This window comes from Salmo salar, chromosome 19 (assembly GCF_965601325.2).
Source record: "Salmo salar chromosome 19, fSalSal1, whole genome shotgun sequence".
NCBI lineage: Eukaryota > Metazoa > Chordata > Actinopteri > Salmoniformes > Salmonidae > Salmo > Salmo salar.
The window spans coordinates 78,204,905-78,226,676 of NC_138309.1; the positions used below are offsets into that span (position 1 = coordinate 78,204,905).

Consider the following 21,772-nt stretch of genomic DNA (forward strand, 5'->3'; position numbering starts at 1 on the left):
GTAATCGCAGTCCTGATATCTAGAAGTTATTTTTGGTCATAAGAGACGGTAGCAGCAACATTATGTACTAAAATAATAATAAAATAAAAAAAAGTTACAAACAACGCAGATAAACAAACAAAAAAACACAATCGGTAGGGGGCATGTAAAACATCTTTCTGCTCCGGCGCCATTTTACTACCCCTTGTCAGACCCCTTGTCTTTTTCCACATTTTGTTGTGTTTCAGCCTTATTCTAAAATGGATTAAAAAAAAATTATCCTCAGCAATCTACACACAATACCGCATAATGACAAAGTGAAAACAGGTGTTTAGACATTTTTGCCATTTTTATTAAACATAAATACCTTATTTACATAAGTATTCAGACCCTTTGCTATGGGACTCAAAATTGAGCTCAGATGCCCACTGTTTCCATTGATCATCCTTGAGCTGTTTCTACAATTTCATTGGAGTCCACCTGTGGTAAATTCAATTGATTGAGCATGATTTGGAAAGGCACACACCTGTCTATCTAAGGTCCCACAGTTGACAGTGAATGTCAGAGCAAAAAACAAGCCATGAGGTCAAAGGAATTGTCCGTAAAGGTCTGAGACAGGATTGTGTCGAAGCACAGAACCTGGGGAAGGGTACCAAAAAATGCCTGCAGCATTGAAGGTCCCCAAGAACACAGTGACCTCCATCATTCTTGAATGGAAGAAGTTTGAAACCACCAAGACTCTTCCTAGAGCTGGCCGCCCGGCCAAACTGAGCAATCGGGGGAGAAGGGCCTTGATCAGGGAGGTGACCAAGAACCGGATGGTCACTCTGACAGAGCTCTAGAGTTCCTCTGTGGAGCTGGTTGTCCTTCTGGAACGTTCTCCTATCTCTACCACACTCCACCAATCAGGCCTTTATGGTAGAGTGGCCAGATGGAAGCCACTCCTCAGTAAAAGGCACATGACAGCCCGCTTGGAGTTTGCCAAATGGCACCTAAAGACTATCAGACCATGAGAAACAAGATTCTCTGGACTGATGAAATCAAGATTGAACTCTTTGGCCTGAACGCCAAGCGCCACTTCTGGAGGACAGCTGGCACCATCCCTACTGTGAAGCATGGTGGTGGCAGCATCATGCTGTGGGGATGTTTTTCTGCGGCAGGGACATGGAGATTAGTCAGGATTGAGGCAAACATGAACGGAGCAAAGTACAGAGAGATTCTTGATGAAAACCTGCTCCAGACTGCTCAGGACCTCACACTGGGGCGAAGGTTCACCTTCCAACAGAACAACAATCCTAAGCACACAGCCAAGACAACGCAGGAGTGGCTTCGGGACAAGTCTCTGAATGTCCTTGAGTGGCCTAGCCAGAGCCCGGACTTGAACCTGATCAAAATTCTCTGGAGAGATCTGAAAATAGCTGTGCAGCAACGCTCCCCATCCAACCTGACAGAGCTTGAGAGGATCTGCAGAGAAGAATGTGAGAAACTCCCTGAATACAGGTGTGCCAAGCTTGTAGCGTCATACCCAAGAGGAATCGAGTCTGTATCGGTGCCAAAGGTGATTCAACAAAGTATTGAGCAAATGAACTGAATACTTATGTAAATGTGATATTTTAGTTTTTTAGTTTGAATAAATTAGCAAAAATGTATAAAGTCCTGGTTTTACTTTGTCATTATGGGGTATTGTGGGTAGATTGATGAGAAGGAAAAATACAATTTAATCAATTTTAGAATAAGGCTGTAACGTAACAAAATATGGAAAAGGTCAAGGGGTCTTAATACTTTCCGAAGGCACTGTATGACAAAGACACTGTACAATAAGTGGCTTTGTCTCCCTCTGCTGGTTTCTTGTGTTTACTGTAGTTGTAATGTTGAGGTCACAAATGTTATGGCTTTTTACACTACCAAGTAACCAGTGTTGGGGAGTAGTGAACTACATGTAGTTCAACTAGTAATTTAACTACATTTTGCAGTAGCTTGGTGGTAGTTCAACTAAATTAAAATCTTGGTAGTGGTTTCAGTAATTAAAATTAATTACTTATTTTGCGGTGTAGCTAACTACTGGAACTATACATTTTCTTTTGCAAAAAATAAAATAAAAATGGGTTAAGTAGACAAGTGTCACGTCCTGGCCAGTATAAGGGTTAATTGTCATTGTAGTTTGGTCAGGACATGGCAGAGGGTATTTGTTTTATGTGGTTTGGGGTGGTGTTTTGGTAAAAGGGCGTTTGATTTAGTATTTCCGGGTTTTTGGTTTTTGGTCTATGTTTATATATTTCTATGTGGAGTCTAGTGAGTGTGTTTCTATGGTTGATTAATTGGGGTTGGGACTCTCAATTGAAGGCAGGTGTTTTCTCTTTGCCTTTGATTGAGAGTCCCATATATTAGGGTGTGTTTGTGTTTGTCATTTGTGGGAGATTGTTCTTTGTCTAGCATGTATGAGCCTGAGAAGACTGTCAGTATATCGTGAGTTTGTTTTGTTGTTTTTGGTAATCATTTTGAGTTAATAAATGTTAAAAATGAACAAAACCAGTCCTGCTGCATATTGGTCCTCCTTTTCCGACGATGATTTCGCCATATCGTCTGACGACGACGAAATCCCTGACAACAAGAATTTCCCTTAATCCTAGTTTCAGCAGGAGACCTGCCGAATCCTAGTTTCAGCAGCAGACCTGCCGAATCCTAGTTTCAGCAGCAGACGTGCCGAATCCTTACTTGAATCATAGTTTTGGTATTCAATAGGTTAAATAGGCAAAAAAATAATGCAGAGTGATCTGTTATTGCAATTTGCAGTCTATGACATTTCAGATTTCGATATGATAATTTATCACAGTTTTGATGTAGTGAACTACTTTTTCAAAGTAACGTTAGTTAAGTAAACTATATTTTTCTTAAGGGTAGCTTTAGGCTAGCTTAACTTCTTCCTGTGTGAAGTAATTGATAGCTTGGTAAACTATATTTTCAGAGTAGCTTCCCCAACACTGCAAGTAACCCAATAACTTCATTAAAACCAGTGTAGTTCTCAGAATCAGAATAATATTGTGTGTATTATGTAATATGCACATATGTAATAATATTGTGTGTTATGTACTGTATCTGAAAAATGAGTCGGGTTTGACATTAACCCATTATTACTGTAACAATATTACAATCTTATAATAATTTTTAAAAATAATATCACAATAACATTACATGAATATAACTACAGACTTATTCTGGTTCTGTAATTGAACTATTTATACTCATATGAAGACAACATGAGCGTTTGGAACACAGATATTTTAATACCACTGAAATGACATCACTAAACACATTTTCACAGCTCATGCAATATACAGAATCTACAATCAAATATGTTTACAACTATTTCATGAACAATAATACAAACAACATCAGAACATCAAAAACGACAAATTATATATAAAAACATTTAAATTAGTACCTAGTGGGAAAAAGTGTTCCATCCCCGGTATGGTATATTGAAAAGTAACCAAAACAAACTGTACACATCAGCTTATACCTCATTTATAGAAAACTGCATTTGGTATATGGTTGAATTTTGTAAAAACAAAACAAAAACAAAGAAGTAAAATGTACTGAGAGAAAGTCACGAAAGCTGAAGCTAGGTGTCCAAGGTTTGTGTGCCTAAAGCTACCACCACCACCACCTTGCAAACAATGAATGATCAGATAAAAATAGCTGTCCTTTTTCTGCCCGTTGAAAAAAATTATAATGCAGCAGTCTGACAAAAAAGCAGCAAAAGCTGCATATGTCCATAGGGGAGAGAAAAATAAGGCCCCATTATAAAAAAAATTATAAATGTCCATTCAAAATAAAGGAGGCACAAAACAACAGATATCAAAATGCGATCCATGTGGTGCAATCCAAAATGCATTAAAATAAAAAAATAACAAACAGACACATCATCCTGGATGAAGTCCCAGAGGGAAAATGTCCAAGGTGTTGCGTTTATCTTCGTCCCCTCTGGTTTTTGGGACACCTTCTATTTAAAAAGAAAAAATGAATAAAAACAAACTCTACATATTGACTGCCCCTCAAAGTACAGTATTCTGATATTTAGAACTTAAAGAAATATGGAATCAATTACAAAATTAGCATAGTATGTATGCATACACTTTTTTGAAGTGACACATATTTGGCATAGCATCTTCCATAAGACTTGCAAATTCATGCTACTGTCTGTTGTTTACAAAAATGACATAGGCTTATAAAAGACAGAAACATGTAATCTGCTTATCAGAAATGTGTTAATAAGATCACATAGGTCACTTTGGAGAACACACCCACCTTGTGAAACACATGACAACGGCGACGATGATGGCGATCTGTACGGCTCCGATGATGGCCGCTATGAGAACGTAGTGGAGTTTCTGTCCACTGGGAACCACGTACAGGATGTTGAAGTCTTGGATCTCCTCACACTGCTGGCCAGTGTAGCCTGAATCACACCTGGGAAGTCAACCAACCAGGTAGCACTTCATTTCATCATACAGAAATTACCAGGTGTTCACTAAGAAATGACACACAGTAATTACCTAGGAATTAAGAAAAAAAGACACACAGAGCACATCGTCGCTGTCAGATGAAAACATCATCTTCAAAACAGAAAAAACTGTCATATTTTCCCATTAACAAACATACAATTATCAAACATTAGACACTATTTTGAATAAATGTTTACATTTGTAAAAATGTAGTTACAAGGTTTTCATCCGACAGCGACGATATGCAGGTAAGTAAAAAAAAAAGGACACCACATTATCTTACCGGCAGGTGGGGATGCTGTACTTGATTTCACATTGGCCGTGTTCACAGAAGTTGGCGTAGTCCTCTGTGCAGGGGGTGGGGATCTCTCCATAAGCTCTATCCTCCCCTATGTCTGCCGTGTCTTTAAAGGTATAAAGAAAATCGCGGTCATTGATATTGTTTATATACATTTTAATGAGTGAGCTAGGCCTTGTCATCATTTGCAAATCAAACATAACTGAAATGTATCGTCGAGCAGAAATATTATTTGTAGTGATGTAACAGCATTACAACACTATTCCCATATAGACAACATGAACCATGGTCTGAGAGATAAATCAACTACCATAACATCCTAACAGAGTGTGGTAAATCTTACCAAAAAGATCAGTCTTGCTTTTGCTACCATCGTCTTTGTCTTTTTTCTGCCCTTTTTCTGAAAACAAGACACATATTTGTGAGTGCAACACAGACATTGCCCAGTATTGCAACAAGGCCCTTTATCTACTTCCCCTTTAAGGGATAGCAGCATTTTAAATGTGAAATAATTCATTAGGCTACCTTAAAAATAGTTGTTCTACTGTAAGAAGTTGAAGAGAAATTGAATTGGGAGTGACTCAGGGAATCAGTGTTCCAGCTCTTTGTTCTTGGAGTTGGAGAAACGTAATCACAAGGATTATACGACTGATCATAAGAGGCCTGAAAACTGCCCCCAAATTATTTTTATGCCTGGAGCAAGCGGTGGCACGGTCACATTATGGTCTCATCCATAATGCACTCAGTGCTCACTCAGTGCTGGCTTGATAGAGATAGTAATTTACATACATTTCAGCTCCACCTCAAGAATTGAATAAAGGGCCTCCCGGGTGGTGCGGTAGCTGTGCCACCAGAGGCTCTGGGCTCGAGCCCAGGCTCTGTCGCAGCCGGCAGCAACCGGGAGGTCCATGACGGGCCGGGCGCAGTGCACGCTGACACGGTCGCCAGGTGTACGGTGTTTCCTCCGACACATTGGTGCGGCTGGCTTCTGGGTTGGATGGGCATTGTGTCAAGAAGCAGTGCGGCTTGATTGAGTTGTGTTTCGGAGGACGCATGGCTCTCGACCTTTGCCTCTCCAGAGTCCGTACAGGAGTTGCAGCGATGAGACAAGACAGTAACAATTACCAATAAAAAAAGGGGTAAAAAAATAAAAATAAAATAGAAATACTAAATACTAATACTGGTTGATCAACAAACCAGTTATATGATGTGGATTTTGTACAAGTAAGATACTAATAACAAACTAGAAACTAATAACAAACTAATAACCTACAGCACTAGATACTAATAACAAACTAGATACTAATAACAAACTAATAACCTACAGCACTAGATACTAATAACAAACTAGATACTAATAACAAACTAATAACCTACAGCACTAGATACTAATAACAAACTAGATACTAATAACAAACTAATAACCTACAGCACTAGATACTAATAACAAACTAGATACTAATAACAAACTAATAACCTACAGCACTAGATACTAATAACAAACTAGATACTAATAACAAACTAATAACCTACAGCACTAGATACTAATAACAAACTAGATACTAATAACAAACTAATAACCTACAGCACTAGATACTAATAACAAACTAGATACTAATAACAAACTAATAACCTACAGCACTAGATACTAATAACAAACTAGATACTAATAACAAACTAATAACCTACAGCACTAGATACTAATAACAAACTAGATACTAATAACAAACTAATAACCTACAGCACTAGATACTAATAACAAACTAGATACTAATAACAAACTAATAACCTACAGCACTAGATACTAATAACAAACTAGATACTAATAACAAACTAATAACCTACAGTACTGTTTAGGATGCTCATTGACAATAAAACGAGGGGTATGGCGGGTTTCTATTTTGGGTTTCTATTTTGTCGCCGTAGGAGGCTGCTGGTAACTCTGACAGACAGTTACTGTAATGCATGCAATCATTTGCAATGGTCATTTGCATTACCAAATGAAATAAATGACAGATAAGTGGTGAGTGGCTGGGTTTAACTTGAGGGGAATTTGGCCTGTTGAAATGTAGGCTGACACAGGCATGCTTCAGCTTCACTGCATTTAATGGCCCTCCTGCAAGGACTGGCCAACTGCACCGTCAGCAGAAATGCCTCGCAACTGATTTAAGAAGAGATAGACACGTACTGTACATAGGGGTCACATGACAAATGTTGTTAAAACACATATCAGGCTATGCACAACAATTACTATCTGGGAATGAATGTAATAACACCATGGTTGCCAATAACATCACCATGGTTGCCAATAACATCACCATGGTTGCCAATAATATCACCATGGTTGCCAATAATATCACCATGGTTGCCAATAATATCACCATGGTTGCCAATAACATCACCATGGTTGCCAATAACATCACCATGGTTGCCAATAATATCACCATGGTTGCCAATAATATCACCATGGTTGCCAATAATATCACCATGGTTGCCAATAACATCACCATGGTTGCCAATAACATCACCATGGTTGCCAATAATATCACCATGGTTGCCAATAATATCACCATGGTTGCCAATAATATCACCATGGTTGCCAATAACATCACCATGGTTGCCAATAACATCACCATGGTTGCCAATAACATCACCATGGTTGCCAATAATATCACCATGGTTGCCAATAATAACATCATGGTTGCCAATAATAACACCATGGTTGCCAATAACATCACCATGGTTGCCAATACTATCACCATGGTTGCCAATAATATCACCATGGTTGTATACAAGGTGAAATACCATTATAGGAATACTATAGGAATATTGGAACATCCATAAGTAGTTATTATGGATCCACGGTGGGATGCATTCTTTTCAAGTTTAGATTAATGTGATATGTGGGACAAAACAGTTCATTACATGTGTAAATTGATATTTTAGATCTAGATTTTGGGACATATTTCAAATAGGGCCATTTTTTGTGTGGTATGGCATCGCATTCAGATAAAGAACTACATTGGAAAAATGGCTTTAAACTGATTTTCTAATAAGAATGGATAAACATTTTTGTAGTTCTCTGACCAGCTGGTTGCCCAATGTCCCTGGGTCATAATAATGTGCCCCAAATCCCAACTGTGTGAGATTGGGGTCATGTTCGCATTGTAATGTTAGTGTACAGAAGAAAGAACAATCTCAGGTCTTTTTTATTTGAATCTCAAGCATTGTATAAAGCTGTTGTAAGTAGGGGTGAACCTAATAGACTTAGCTATCACCATGTATAAAGCTGTTTTAAGTAGGGGTGAACCTAATAGACTTAGCTATCACCATGTATAAAGCTGTTGTAAGTAGGGGTGAACCTAATAGACTTAGCTATCACCATGTATAAAGCTGTTGTAAGTAGGGGTGAACCTAATAGACTTAGCTATCACCATGTATAAAGCTGTTTTAAGTAGGGGTGAACCTAATAGACTTAGCTATCACCATGTATAAAGCTGTTGTAAGTAGGGGTGAACCTAATAGACTTAGCTATCACCATGTATAAAGCTGTTGTAAGTAGGGGTGAACCTAATAGACTTAGCTATCACCATGTATAAAGCTGTTTTAAGTAGGGGTGAACCTAATAGACTTAGCTATCACCATGTATAAAGCTGTTGTAAGTAGGGGTGAACCTAATAGACTTAGCTATCACCATGTATAAAGCTGTTTTAAGTAGGGGTGAACCTAATAGACTTAGCTATCACCGTGTATAAAGCTGTTTTAAGTAGGGGTGAACCTAATAGACTTAGCTATCACCATGTATAAAGCTGTTGTAAGTAGGGGTGAACCTAATAGACTTAGCTATCACCATGTATAAAGCTGTTTTAAGTAGGGGTGAACCTAATAGACTTAGCTATCACCATGTATAAAGCTGTTGTAAGTAGGGGTGAACCTAATAGACTTAGCTATCACCATGTATAAAGCTGTTGTAAGTAGGGGTGAACCTAATAGACTTAGCTATCACCATGTATAAAGCTGTTGTAAGTAGGGGTGAACCTAATAGACTTAGCTATCACCATGTATAAAGCTGTTGTAAGTAGGGGTGAACCTAATAGACTTAGCTATCACCATGTATAAAGCTGTTGTAAGTAGGGGTGAACCTAATAGACTTAGCTATCACCGTGTATAAAGCTGTTGTAAGTAGGGGTGAACCTAATAGACTTAGCTATCACCGTGTATAAAGCTGCTGTAAGTAGGGGTGAACCTAATAGACTTAGCTATCACCATGTATAAAGCTGTTGTAAGTAGGGGTGAACCTAATAGACTTAGCTATCACCGTGTATAAAGCTGTTGTAAGTAGGGGTGAACCTAATAGACTTAGCTATCACCATGTATAAAGCTGTTTTAAGTAGGGGTGAACCTAATAGACTTAGCTATCACCATGTATAAAGCTGTTGTAAGTAGGGGTGAACCTAATAGACTTAGCTATCACCGTGTATAAAGCTGTTGTAAGTAGGGGTGAACCTAATAGACTTAGCTATCACCGTGTATAAAGCTGCTGTAAGTAGGGGTGAACCTAATAGACTTAGCTATCACCATGTATAAAGCTGTTGTAAGTAGGGGTGAACCTAATAGACTTAGCTATCACCGTGTATAAAGCTGTTGTAAGTAGGGGTGAACCTAATAGACTTAGCTATCACCGTGTATAAAGCTGTTGTAAGTAGGAATAAACTGTCGTGTAAATTCAAATTAATGAGGAGAGGTCTTGTTATTTCTTCAAACAATCAACCTTTATTTTTGTTAAGAATTGCAGTAATGGAGCTGGTCGACCCTACACTCTGAGGTGGAAGGTGAGAGCTCCAATGACACAAGAAGGGCAGGAACCTTATATAATCAGGCTGTCTTATGTAAGCATATACAAAACACGTGATCTTGGTATGTGTACGTGTGTGGAGAAACAGGAAATTACTCTAGACATAGTTCCTCCTAAATTAGCCAGCAAGCACCTTTTGTTGTCTGCCCAGATGATAGATAGTTTCACACTTACACACCTACACATACACAAGCATGAACCTTTCGCTCAGCAACAGGCTAATACCAGGACAACAGCTTTATCAATGGTTTGGTGGATACAACACTTTGCTCTGCTTTCAGTAGATTAAGAGGAACCAGTTCATTCTCTTCTGACTAATAGGAAACCATAGTTCATGCCGATCAGCTCGTGGCTGTGCGCACAGAACGAACCATAGGGATCTACTTCCCTAGTTAGGTTCCTATACTGAACACACAAGACAGGGTGAAACAGGCCAATATTAGTTCACACACATCTCTATCTTATGTGATCAAGTTTCTTTAACAATCTCAACCGTAATGCCTTAAGCAATTCAGTTTAAGGAAAGATCTTTGAGTATACAAGCATCAGCAAGGTTTAACAGAAATTTCCCTCACAGAACCTAATAGACTTAGCTATCACCATGTATAAAGCTGTTGTAAGTAGGGGTGAACCTAATAGACTTAGCTATCACCATGTATAAAGCTGTTTTAAGTAGGGGTGAACCTAATAGACTTAGCTATCACCGTGTATAAAGCTGTTGTAAGTAGGGGTGAACCTAATAGACTTAGCTATCACCATGTATAAAGCTGTTTTAAGTAGGGGTGAACCTAATAGACTTAGCTATCACCATGTATAAAGCTGTTTTAAGTAGGGGTGAACCTAATAGACTTAGCGATCACCATGTATAAAGCTGTTGTAAGTAGGGGTGAACCTAATAGACTTAGCTATCACCATGTATAAAGCTGTTTTAAGTAGGGGTGAACCTAATAGACTTAGCTATCACCATGTATAAAGCTGTTGTAAGTAGGGGTGAACCTAATAGACTTAGCTATCACCATGTATAAAGCTGTTTTAAGTAGGGGTGAACCTAATAGACTTAGCTATCACCATGTATAAAGCTGTTGTAAGTAGGGGTGAACCTAATAGACTTAGCTATCACCATGTATAAAGCTGTTGTAAGTAGGGGTGAACCTAATAGACTTAGCTATCATCGTGTATAAAGCTGTTGTAAGTAGGGGTGAACCTAATAGACTTAGCTATCACCATGTATAAAGCTGTTGTAAGTAGGGGTGAACCTAATAGACTTAGCTATCACCATGTATAAAGCTGTTGTAAGTAGGGGTGAACCTAATAGACTTAGCTATCACCATGTATAAAGCTGTTTTAAGTAGGGGTGAACCTAATAGACTTAGCTATCACCATGTATAAAGCTGTTGTAAGTAGGGGTGAACCTAATAGACTTAGCTATCACCATGTATAAAGCTGTTGTAAGTAGGGGTGAACCTAATAGACTTAGCTATCACCATGTATAAAGCTGTTGTAAGTAGGGGTGAACCTAATAGACTTAGCTATCACCATGTATAAAGCTGTTGTAAGTAGGGGTGAACTTAATAGACTTAGCTATCACCATGTATAAAGCTGTTGTAAGTAGGGGTGAACCTAATAGACTTAGCTATCACCGTGTATAAAGCTGTTGTAAGTAGGGGTGAACCTAATAGACTTAGCTATCACCGTGTATAAAGCTGTTGTAAGTAGGGGTGAACCTAATAGACTTAGCTATCACCGTGTATAAAGCTGTTGTAAGTAGGGGTGAACCTAATAGACTTAGCTATCACCATGTATAAAGCTGTTGTAAGTAGGGGTGAACCTAATAGACTTAGCTATCACCATGTATAAAGCTGTTTTAAGTAGGGGTGAACCTAATAGACTTAGCTATCACCATGTATAAAGCTGTTGTAAGTAGGGGTGAACCTAATAGACTTAGCTATCACCATGTATAAAGCTGTTGTAAGTAGGGGTGAACCTAATAGACTTAGCTATCACCATGTATAAAGCTGTTGTAAGTAGGGGTGAACTTAATAGACTTAGCTATCACCATGTATAAAGCTGTTGTAAGTAGGGGTGAACCTAATAGACTTAACTATCACCGTATACTGTAGCATAGCATAGTGCACGGTCATAGTGAGAATCAATCAACCAATTGGAGTGGGGATCATATTTGAATTGCCCTTCCTGTGTTCACAACAGAGGCATTAGAGTTTGACATTAACTAGTCATCATATAGGTCACTGGCTGTGTAGAGTGATGCAGGGGAAAGTCATGACTTGGAAGGAGGGATGTTAATATTAACACACTATGCATCAGGAATATCAGGACTGGCACCAGAAACACAGGGGACGATATCTAGGACATTATATTCAACATGAAGGTATTATATCATCTACACTAAAAATCTCAGTCAAATATAAAATTGTGATTTCTTCTTCCCTGAGAATGAAAAATAAATGAAATCCATCGAAAGCCCAATGTTTCCCCCCCTGACATAATCCTCTTTATAATACAATACAATATAATAATGCAATGCAATGCAGGGTAAATGCAGTATATTGGACATAAAATTACATGTTTCTAAATTACATTTTAAGATGAAAATGTGGCATTACCTGGACATCTCCCCAGATGCTTCACGTCAATCTTCACCTGCTTCAAGCACGATGCCTCTCTTACGTGACAGGGGGCACTGTAGGAGTTTCCGTCTGTTCCACACACCGGGTTGTCATTATGGCCACTGCAGTCAATGTTGCACATGCACCTGAGTGTCGAAGAAAACATTTATATAAGCAACTGTTTAATGATCACTGTACGAACACTGTACGAACACTGTATTAACACCATTAACACTGTATTAACACCATTAACACTGTATTAACACCATTAACACTGTATTAACACCATTACACTGTATTAACACCATTAACACTGTATTAACACCATTAACACTGTATTAACACTGCAACATTAAAAGCTCTAAACATACACCATCAATCAAACGGAATCGAATGTGACAACCCAGGACCTCAGTATATGGAGAAAATAACAGAAGATTTGGAAGGAGGACTAGCGGTCGCTAAGGATTCAGATAATTGGGACCCAAATAAAGAAGTCCCCCTTTCAGAAACTACTGGTTGCACAATAACATACCTTTGAAAACAATGTGTTTTTCCAACAACTTTAGCATCCCACCAACTTTTTTCCACCTTTTCTTTATATCTGAACAGTGTTGCCGGTATCAAAGCCGAAACTTTTATTTCTGCAAACCGACCTAGCCATGATTGAGGTAAAGTTCTGCCTATGGCTGAGTATGAAATGTAGCCGTAATGCTGAGACGGCATTGGCACGCACTATGCTCTGGTTGCTAGGCAGCACCCGTTATTACTATCCTCCTGGCAGTTGTACACTTTGCGAGGCATGTCACCACACACACTGTTTTCTTAACCACAACTGGATGGATCCATAAATAATTACTGTGGAAATAAATATTACTGAATGGCGAAAATACTGGAATAAAGTAGGCTAATGCAATTGAAGGCATCAAATGATTGGTTACTGAAACTCCTAAAGTCATCTAATTGTTATAATACATTTGAAGCAATAGCAACTATTTCAGCACCGTTTTGTGCTGCTTTGAGACAAGTGTGGGGATCAATCAATGTCATATTATTATCAGTTTGGATATTAGTTAGGCAACAATTAGGCTGTGGAAATGTTAGCTAAGTTGAAGTGAGTGCTGCTCATGATCACCTTGTCTAGTTGGTTCATTCATTAGCACTGGTCAGAACATTTTGCCAGCATGTTATGTAACTTAACAAGTGGATCATTTTTCTCTTCACTCGCAGTCGCTTAGTGGCCTAGGCCTACTCCTGACCAAAATCCTGTGACTTGTCTAAATCAATCAATGTGATTTTGCTTCACTGAATATCCATCTGTATATTTGGTTAATTCTCTGGCTGGGCAGACAAGTGGAAGTGGTATAGTTCATCTATCACCGATCAGAAACATTTAGCATGCTGTAATGTAGCCTAAATCAACTGTAGGTCTATCACCGATCAGAAACATTTAGCATGCTGTAATGTAACCTACATCAACTGTAGATCTATCACCGATCAGAAACATTTAGCATGCTGTAATGTAGCCTACATCAACTGTAGGTCTATCACCGATCAGAAACATTTAGCCTGCTGTAATGTAGCCTACATCAACTGTAGGTCTATCACCGATCAGAAACATTTAGCATGCTGTAATGTAGCCTACATCAACTGTAGGTCTATCACCGATCAGAAACATTTAGCATGCTGTAATGTAGCCTACATCAACTGTAGGTCTATCACCGATCAGAAACATTTAGCATGCTGTAATGTAGCCTACATCAACTGTAGGTCTATCACCGATCAGAAACATTTAGCATGCTGTAATGTAACCTACATCAACTGTAGGTCTATCACCGATCAGAAACATTTAGCATGCTGTAATGTAGCCTACATCAACTGTAGATCTATTATTTTGCTCAATCAACTAAAAGCAACTCCAAATGCCTGCAGAGTTTGTGAAATATAAACACGAAATTCACATGCTTTTGAAAATGTACAATAGATAGGTATTATTTTGGTATCGTGATGAAGATACTCTCAATGTAAGACACTACGCCTGCTCCCTAACAAAGCAGAATGAGGTCAGGAAAAATACAAAACGTGGATAATAAAAGCATGGGTTCAGTTTAAAAATACCACTTTTTTTAACTGACAGCAATTCCACACGCTGCCGTGATGCAAGTTGTATGGGAAAAGTATTATTTGTGTTTGTTCATTATATTCTTAGCCTTCTGTAAAATATATGAGTGTTTACTGTGATCAGGGTAGTCTAAGTCTTGTCTGTTTAATGAACTAAAAATAACTATTGTTCTCCTGTGTATGGCACAGCCATGTATCCTATAGGATGCACAGACCAGTAACATAATTCAACTCAAAATATGGCATTCTAATCTTATAAAAATACATTTTATTAGTCTTATAATGTTTCTTAGGACCTGCCTAGAAAATAATGGATTTCTTTGTAATGGTGTATATTTAATAGATTTATTCAAATCCACCACATCAGCCCAAGTCTAGTCACATTCCTAAACGTACCGGCAAGTGCACGGGAGATATAAAAAGCTTTTCCTGGAAAGGATGTGGCAAAAATGGGCCTGTATGAATTGGGTTCTAAAAAACATTGCCTGATTTATTTTATAGGCAACATACCGTGAAGTCTTTCTGTAAAGGGTGTAATTCCAGAAGAAAGTACTCACAAGATATCCTCAGAGTCCACATCGCATTCTGCTCCAAACTTGCAGGTGCCACATTTTGTAGGCTTTTTCCCTCTGCCTGTGCCTGATCCTTCATCATCTGTAGGAGAGGAGTATAACAAAAATGCGCTGTTAGCTGTCAACAAAGTTAATATTGTTCCATTAGTGTTTGGATTTGCAAAGCTTTTATTTTAGCAAGTTATTTTTAGCAAGCTCTTTCTGTAACATTGTAACATGGGTTGGCAAGTCCAACTTATTAAAGTGAAGCAAGAACAAGTTACAGCACTATACCTCCATCACCCGATCCAGAACTGCCATCTGTGAGTTAGAGCATAGAAAATGAGTTGGTTTCAGCTTAATCTAAATGAGTAATAAGGCAATGACTAGGGACAGTTTAGAGTGAGAAAAAAGTGATCTCAAAGATCTATGCGGTCTGCTGCATCCTGACACTCACCGGTAGCGCAGGGCCCTTCAGAGACCTGTGATATGGACTTCTGCTGCTTGCACGCTGCTCTCCTCATGAAGCACTCGTTCTGGAAGGTGTCTCCGTTGGACCCACAAACAGAGATGTACTTCTTAGAGCACTGGAACACAACGGGTAATGGTAGGATGTTAGAGTTACTGAACCACCGTAGCCTAGACCTAACCATTTCTGAGGACAGGAACCTGAAAGCGCATATAACATTTTTAATGCCTATAGACTTCAGAAATAATTTATAAGCAAATGCCATGCTAACGGACGGCGAAGCGTTGTGCCACATTTGGATGAGCCATTCCTGCTTGCTTTCTTGCTCATGGTAATGGTGATGGCAGTCTTATTTCACAACAGAGAACATGATAGCATTTTTTCCCACTGTGTTACTTACATGGAACTGGCAGACACATTTCAGGTCAGCCCCGTTCTCTCGACAGGTTCCACCGTAGCGACATGTTGCAGCATCACATACTCTCAGGTCACTCTTCTTCTCAGACGCATCTGTAAAAAACAAGGTGTTCTTATCAGCAAGGCAGTGAAATACCATTATTTTACAAAGAAATTAAGTAGAGATATATTTTCCAGTTTACAATAAAACCACCTAAATATTTTGGACAATGTATCTAGTGTAGGCTACCAGTATCCATGTGATAGAGCTTTTCTATCTTTGAAAATAACATGTGAATAATTTAGCCTAATATCTTTTTTTACTAAGAGAATATGAAATAGTGTATAATTCATGTTCCAAAACACACCCTCAACTTCCCACTCAAATTTGTACACAAACACAGTATTTTCCCTCATTTGTATCTTACCTTAAATACAGTTAGCCTGGAATCCAAATCCATATGCTTTGTTTCACCATGAAACTGAGTAAATCAGTTAGGATTCCAGGCTAAAATCCAGTATGAACCAAAGCTAATGAATTCCTGGCAACTCAAGAGTCATGGACACTCCTTCCAGTAATGACTTTCATCACTTGTAAAAGCTCCAAAGCCAATAACAAGCTTCCCCTTTAGCCAAAAATACACTTCAACATCTCTCATACTGGACAGTATTTATCAGAGGAAGGAGAAACCAAAATCAATGGCACTAAAAGAGCGAAGATCCGGGTCGTTAGCAGCACATAGCCACCGGACTGCTTCACTACAACACATCAATAGCAGTAATCTCATCACTTCGTCAATGGGTCTACTAATGAGATCTGGTACAGAGAGAGCTGAGCTACACCTCATTCAGAAAGACAGTGCTATGAGCATTGTGCAACAGTCTCTGCCCAGTATAATTGGACTGAGAAATTGTGCCACTAGTCATTCGGACCATTCAGCCCTCATTAACAAATGCCTTGGCATTACTGATCACGGGAGTCCAAAGCCAAGTACGACCAACAGGGACCTAGATAGTTGACCAGAAAATATTGGAGGAGAAGGCAATGTGAGAATCTTTAATCGGGAGCTGAAGCACATTATGTGTAAGAAGCATCACTGATAGGATTGATGAGGATTTCAGGTAGCCAAGGTAGACTTACCAGCACAGAGCCAGGTATGCCATCACAATGTGTACGGAATGATGTGTTATGTAATCCTGATATTTAGTGAAAACAAAGCCAGTGCTGTACAACCGGTAGGCTTTCAGTAAACTGTTTAATTCCCCCTGTTAACATGCAGTTGCAGTATATTTGGTTTTTTCCCTAGCTTTGATAACTACAGCAGGAGTGGGAAATGATTGTTGTACTAGAACAACTGTAGGTTCATGGACACCCTGAGGGAGAGTGTTTGACTCCGGAGGAAAGGTAAACACTGAGCTCTAATGGAGGAGTGAAAAGGCCTTCCCAGCCTTCCAGGCAGGTTTGACAGCAGCCATTTACATCCTCCTGGGGTCAACAGCGTTATCTCCTAGCCTTCCTATAAACTAGCAGCACATTGGAAAACCCCTGGCCTGTGAGATTTAGAGGGTGTGGGGGGGGGGGGGGGGAGATGCAGAGAGAGAGAGGAAGAGAAACATAGGAGAGAGGGAAAGAAAGAGAGAGAGAAAAGGAGAGGTGATGGGAATGGAAGAATCCTACTGCACTGAGGTTTGACCTGAAGTTCCCTTCTGTTCTTGTTGCCAGTCCCCATGAGAGAAAACCATTTTCAACACACATGATCTGCAATAGGAGCTTTATCCAATAGTTTGAGACAGGTAAACGCACCACAGGGGCTAATAACCCAACCTTTGAACAAATGGGAGGCAAAGTAGTTCCATGCCAAAGATTATCATCAGCCATTCCTAACAATTAGCTCCTCTTCTCAATAGACCAGTCTGTTACTGATAGGCAGTCCTGTGTAGCTCAGTTGGTAGAGTATGTCACTTGCAACTACAGGGTTGTGGGGGACCAGTACAAAGAAAGTATGAAAATGTACGCTCTGGATAAGAGCGTCTGCTAAATTACTAGAGTGTAAAAATGTTACTCAACCAATGGTCCCAGTCTCAGTTATAAAGGCAGCTATCCCCCATCTCAGTCACCCTGTACATAAAGGACCAAACTGCTAATTTCCTCATTAAAGTCACACCCTGGGGTCCTGAAGCTAGACGATTTAAATACAGGTCCTGACCTAAAACTCCTCTGTAATCAACAAATAGCACCACTGTATAGGATCAGAAGTCTTCAAAACACTGCAGTAGTCAGAGAGCATTTACAAGCATTTCACCACACCCGCGATAACATTTTATTTTATTTGAGCAGGACCAGGCCTAGAATTCAGTCAAACAGCATTGATCCTGACCAGCACTATAGAAGCATTAGTAATGTAAGTATGGTAATTATTGCTGTTTTGCCAATATTTGTTCTTTACAGACATTTTAGTCATTTAGCAGATGCTCTTATCCAGAGCGACTTACAGTAGTGAATGCATACATTTTATTTTCACTGGTTCCCCGTGGGGAATCAAACGGACAACCCTGGTGTTGCAAGCTCTATGCTCTACCAACTCAGCTACAGCAGAGCAGCAGTGCAGGTTCACAACAACCATGCTCTGACAAATAAAATCAGTGTTTCTCAGTGAAAGTGGGGAAATGCCACAATTCACTGTATTAAAAGGTACAGTTAACTCCAAAATGTAAATTTTGTCAGATATTTTTTAGAAGTAGTCTAATGTCAGGTCAAGCTTAATCCACGTCCCACATGATCAGATGTGTGACCTAGATCCAGCTAAATGCCTCAACCTGAAAACGATGGAAAAGATAAACGCACCAAAAAAAAGCCAGGAAATATGGTGCTTGTATTTTCCATTCAATTCTGAAAGGAATTTCACCCTTTATATCTGGGAGATCTATGGTTGCTACGGTCACATCTGCTATGGGGTTTTCTGAGCCTGATCAGCACCCAATTATAGGTTGTTTTCATGAGCTGTGAAGAACAACCAGGACCATGGGGAAAAGGAATGGCTCTGTTTATTGAAGGAAGTGAATCGGGTGAGCAGCGAAAGTAAATAAATAGCTTAACACGAGGAAAACAACGACTATTGGTTTTATCAGGAAAGCTACGCCGACATGCTCTTCTTTAGAAATCGGAATGCTTTGAAATGAAAAGTAAAACCCTAGGTTACTTAACGAATACCATACATATAGGCCTCCATTAAAAACAGATGCTATGTGAACACACAGGGCAATTGGGATTAGGTAGGGGTGGAAATAGATCCACATTGTGTTTCCATTCATCTCTAATGTCATCAAGCATAGGCCAAATCATAGGTCAAATCTGGTTCCTCTCTAGATTTCTTCCTAGGCCACGTTAATAAATGGATCACTAGTCACTTTAATAATGCCACTTGAAAAATGTTTACATATCTTGCATTACTCATCTCATATGTATATACTGTATTCTATACTATCTATTGCATCTTAGCCTATGCCGTTCTGTCATTGCTCATCCATATATTTATATTTCTATATTCTTAATTCCATTCCTTTACTTAGATTTGTGTGTATTAGGTAGTTGTTGTGGAATTGTTAGGTTATATTACTTGTTAGATATTGCTGCACTGTCAGAACTAGAAGCACAAGCATTTCGCTACACTCCCAATAACATGTGCTAACCATGTGTATGTGACTAATAACATTTGATTTGATTTTGATTTGATTTAGGTTCCTGCATTTTCTGGGGAGTTTTTCCTAGCCACCATGCTTCTACATCTGCATTGCTTGCTGTCTGGGGTTTTAGGCTGAGTTTCTGTATAAGCACTTTGTGACATCTGATGATGTAAAAAGGGCTTTATAAATATTTGTGATTGATTGAAAGTCACACTGAATGTTGTCTTCCATCCAGATCATCCTGATGGTGGAACCCCACCCCCCAGTTTGACCAATGATGCCACTGTATTACTCCTAACCAGGAAACTGAGTACTGGCAGTTTCCATTTAATAATGAACCACAACCAAAGAGAGCAGGACAATCCAGGGTGGGGTTCACAGATGGAAATTATTTCCCTGCATGCACCTCACCAGAGGGGACAGATCGAGGCATCCCCCAAATATACATAGGCCTAACAAATCACATTTCTCAAAAAACATGCATTGATCCAAAGAGATTCCGCTAATGAAGCAGGGCCACTCAGTGCCGTATTTCCGACTAATTCAGACTAAGTGAGCATGATGTTCTTTGTCTGCTGGTCAAGGATGCCCAATTACCGAGCAGCGTTCATTCAGCAAGGAGGATAACCTACCTCCTGAGGTCCTATGTAGCAAAAACACATCAAGTGCTTGATTAACCCAAATGATTCCCCTAGAAGAACTTGCTTTGTCAAAGTGAACTGATAAAGTAAATGTGTTGATACTCACCTAGGCAGCCCTTGCCTTTTCCTGAGACACATTCGCTGCTCTGAGAGTATGAAGCTTGTGCTCCAGGCAGTGTAGAGACGGCCAAAAGGCAGAGGACCAAGGAGATAAAACGGCCTGTCGAGGGTCCGTGAGATGAGAGGGGATATCCTCTGGACATGATGCTTACAATGCTGTGTAGAATGGACACACTGTCGTTTCCCATGTTTCCTAACCTATGCTTTTTTCTAATTGCAGAAATATTCCAACGAATCCACCAGATGTGTATGGACACCCAACGAACAAAACGCGATGTTATTTGGAAACGGTTCCACCCACGGCTAAAAAAAAGGTTTCATCTCCAACGCAGAAAGGGGATTTTCTCCCAGGATAGCCATAAAAAAAACACCATTATCTCGGACTTTAGCACACAAATCGCATAAACCAAATGTCGGGTTGACTCTACTGGTCGCTCGACTGACCGTCGTACAGATAGGGTGTGCGATCATGGGCTATTTTGACTGTCGCCTTTACCTTTGACGTGCCTGCCTTTCTCTATTTTATCCCAGCGGAAAATATCCCTGGTTAAAATGTCCCTCCTTCATCAACACAATCCCAGCAAAGGCGAAAATATATTGTGTTGTTGTAGCAATTTACCCAGACAATGTCCTAGTGAGGTTTTGTGTATCACCATCAACAAAGGACTTCGGCGAAGCTTGGGGATCACATGACGCGAGACCACCCCCATCATTGAAGCACGCTTTGAGATGGGGGGGCAATATAACCCCTTCTAAATAAAATATGTGTGGGGAGGGGATGCCGGTTGGACCCTGGTGGGACACGTTATAACGCGACAGTTACTAATCCTGTATAAAGCCTACCACCTATGAGACCAGGCGGAGGTTACAGCCTAAGCCTAAACTTGATTTTGTTAACATGGAAATTAAGACAATTAGGCCTAAAGAAATTAGAATTATTACAATTCTTATTAAAAAAAAATCTTCAAATGCAGGCCTTATGTGCTCTTCTACACAGATCAGAAAATAAGGGGTAGCCTAAATCTGGCAGATGGAGAATACAGATATACATTTTACCAATCCATGTTCAATTGATTATTTCGAAGTCATGTTATTCTTAACAAATTATATCCCAGATTCACAATTATACAATTTCTAAAAAGCTTTACATTCTTAACACTGATTATTATGACACTGTCTTTATATTTAAAACACTGATTATTATGACACTGTCTTTATTTTAAAAACACTGATTATTATGACACTGTCTTTCAGTAGCAGTTTGTCTCAAGAGTAGCCTCACTAGAGGCTTGCATCATGGTTTAGATCATGGTTCATAACATGGTTTATAACATGGTTCATAACATGGTTTATAACATGGTTTATAACATGGCTTATAACATGGTTTATAACATGGTTTATAACATGGCTTATAACATGGTTTATAACATGGCTTACTTATTCAATGGCTTATTAAATGGCTAATCTCTCTGGCTCACTCAGCCCTTATACGGCACAGGCTCAGTATATCATGTGGTGTTGGTGAG

The 21,772-nt window shown here is 39.3% G+C and overlaps 1 protein-coding gene across 2 annotated transcripts; it reads right to left on the reverse strand.

The window, feature by feature from the left end:
* Window positions 1-3,243: 3,243 nt before the first annotated feature.
* On the reverse strand, window positions 3,244-20,955 carry LOC106579588 (tomoregulin-1). Of its 2 annotated transcripts, none has more exons than XM_014159642.3 (10): window positions 20,233-20,955; window positions 15,806-15,915; window positions 15,394-15,523; window positions 15,231-15,257; window positions 14,943-15,039; window positions 12,262-12,410; window positions 5,126-5,182; window positions 4,768-4,888; window positions 4,288-4,449; window positions 3,244-3,979 (listed from the first exon to the last, which is right to left on the reverse strand). In XM_014159642.3, the coding sequence occupies exons 1-10, from the start codon at window positions 20,432-20,434 to the stop codon at window positions 3,949-3,951; spliced, it is 1,086 nt and encodes a 361-aa protein (XP_014015117.1). In that variant the 5' UTR covers window positions 20,435-20,955; the 3' UTR covers window positions 3,244-3,948. The 2 variants fall into 2 exon arrangements, with proteins under 2 accessions (XP_014015117.1, XP_014015116.1); XM_014159641.3 differs by having other exon boundaries at window positions 3,244-3,982; window positions 20,233-20,954.
* Between the last annotated feature and the right edge of the window lie 817 nt (window positions 20,956-21,772).

Bases quoted from the DNA above. Each gene is read 5' to 3' on its own strand.
- LOC106579588 (XM_014159641.3), bottom strand. From the start codon at position 20,434: ATGGGAAACGACAGTGTGTCCATTCTACACAGCATTGTAAGCATCATG. The intron at 15,258-15,393 runs GTGAGTGTCAGG...TCTAACTCACAG, and splicing joins TGAAGGGCCCTGCGCTACCG to ATGGCAGTTCTGGATCGGGT. The intron at 3,983-4,287 runs GTGGGTGTGTTC...CTTTTTAAATAG, and splicing joins GTTGTCATGTGTTTCACAAG to AAGGTGTCCCAAAAACCAGA.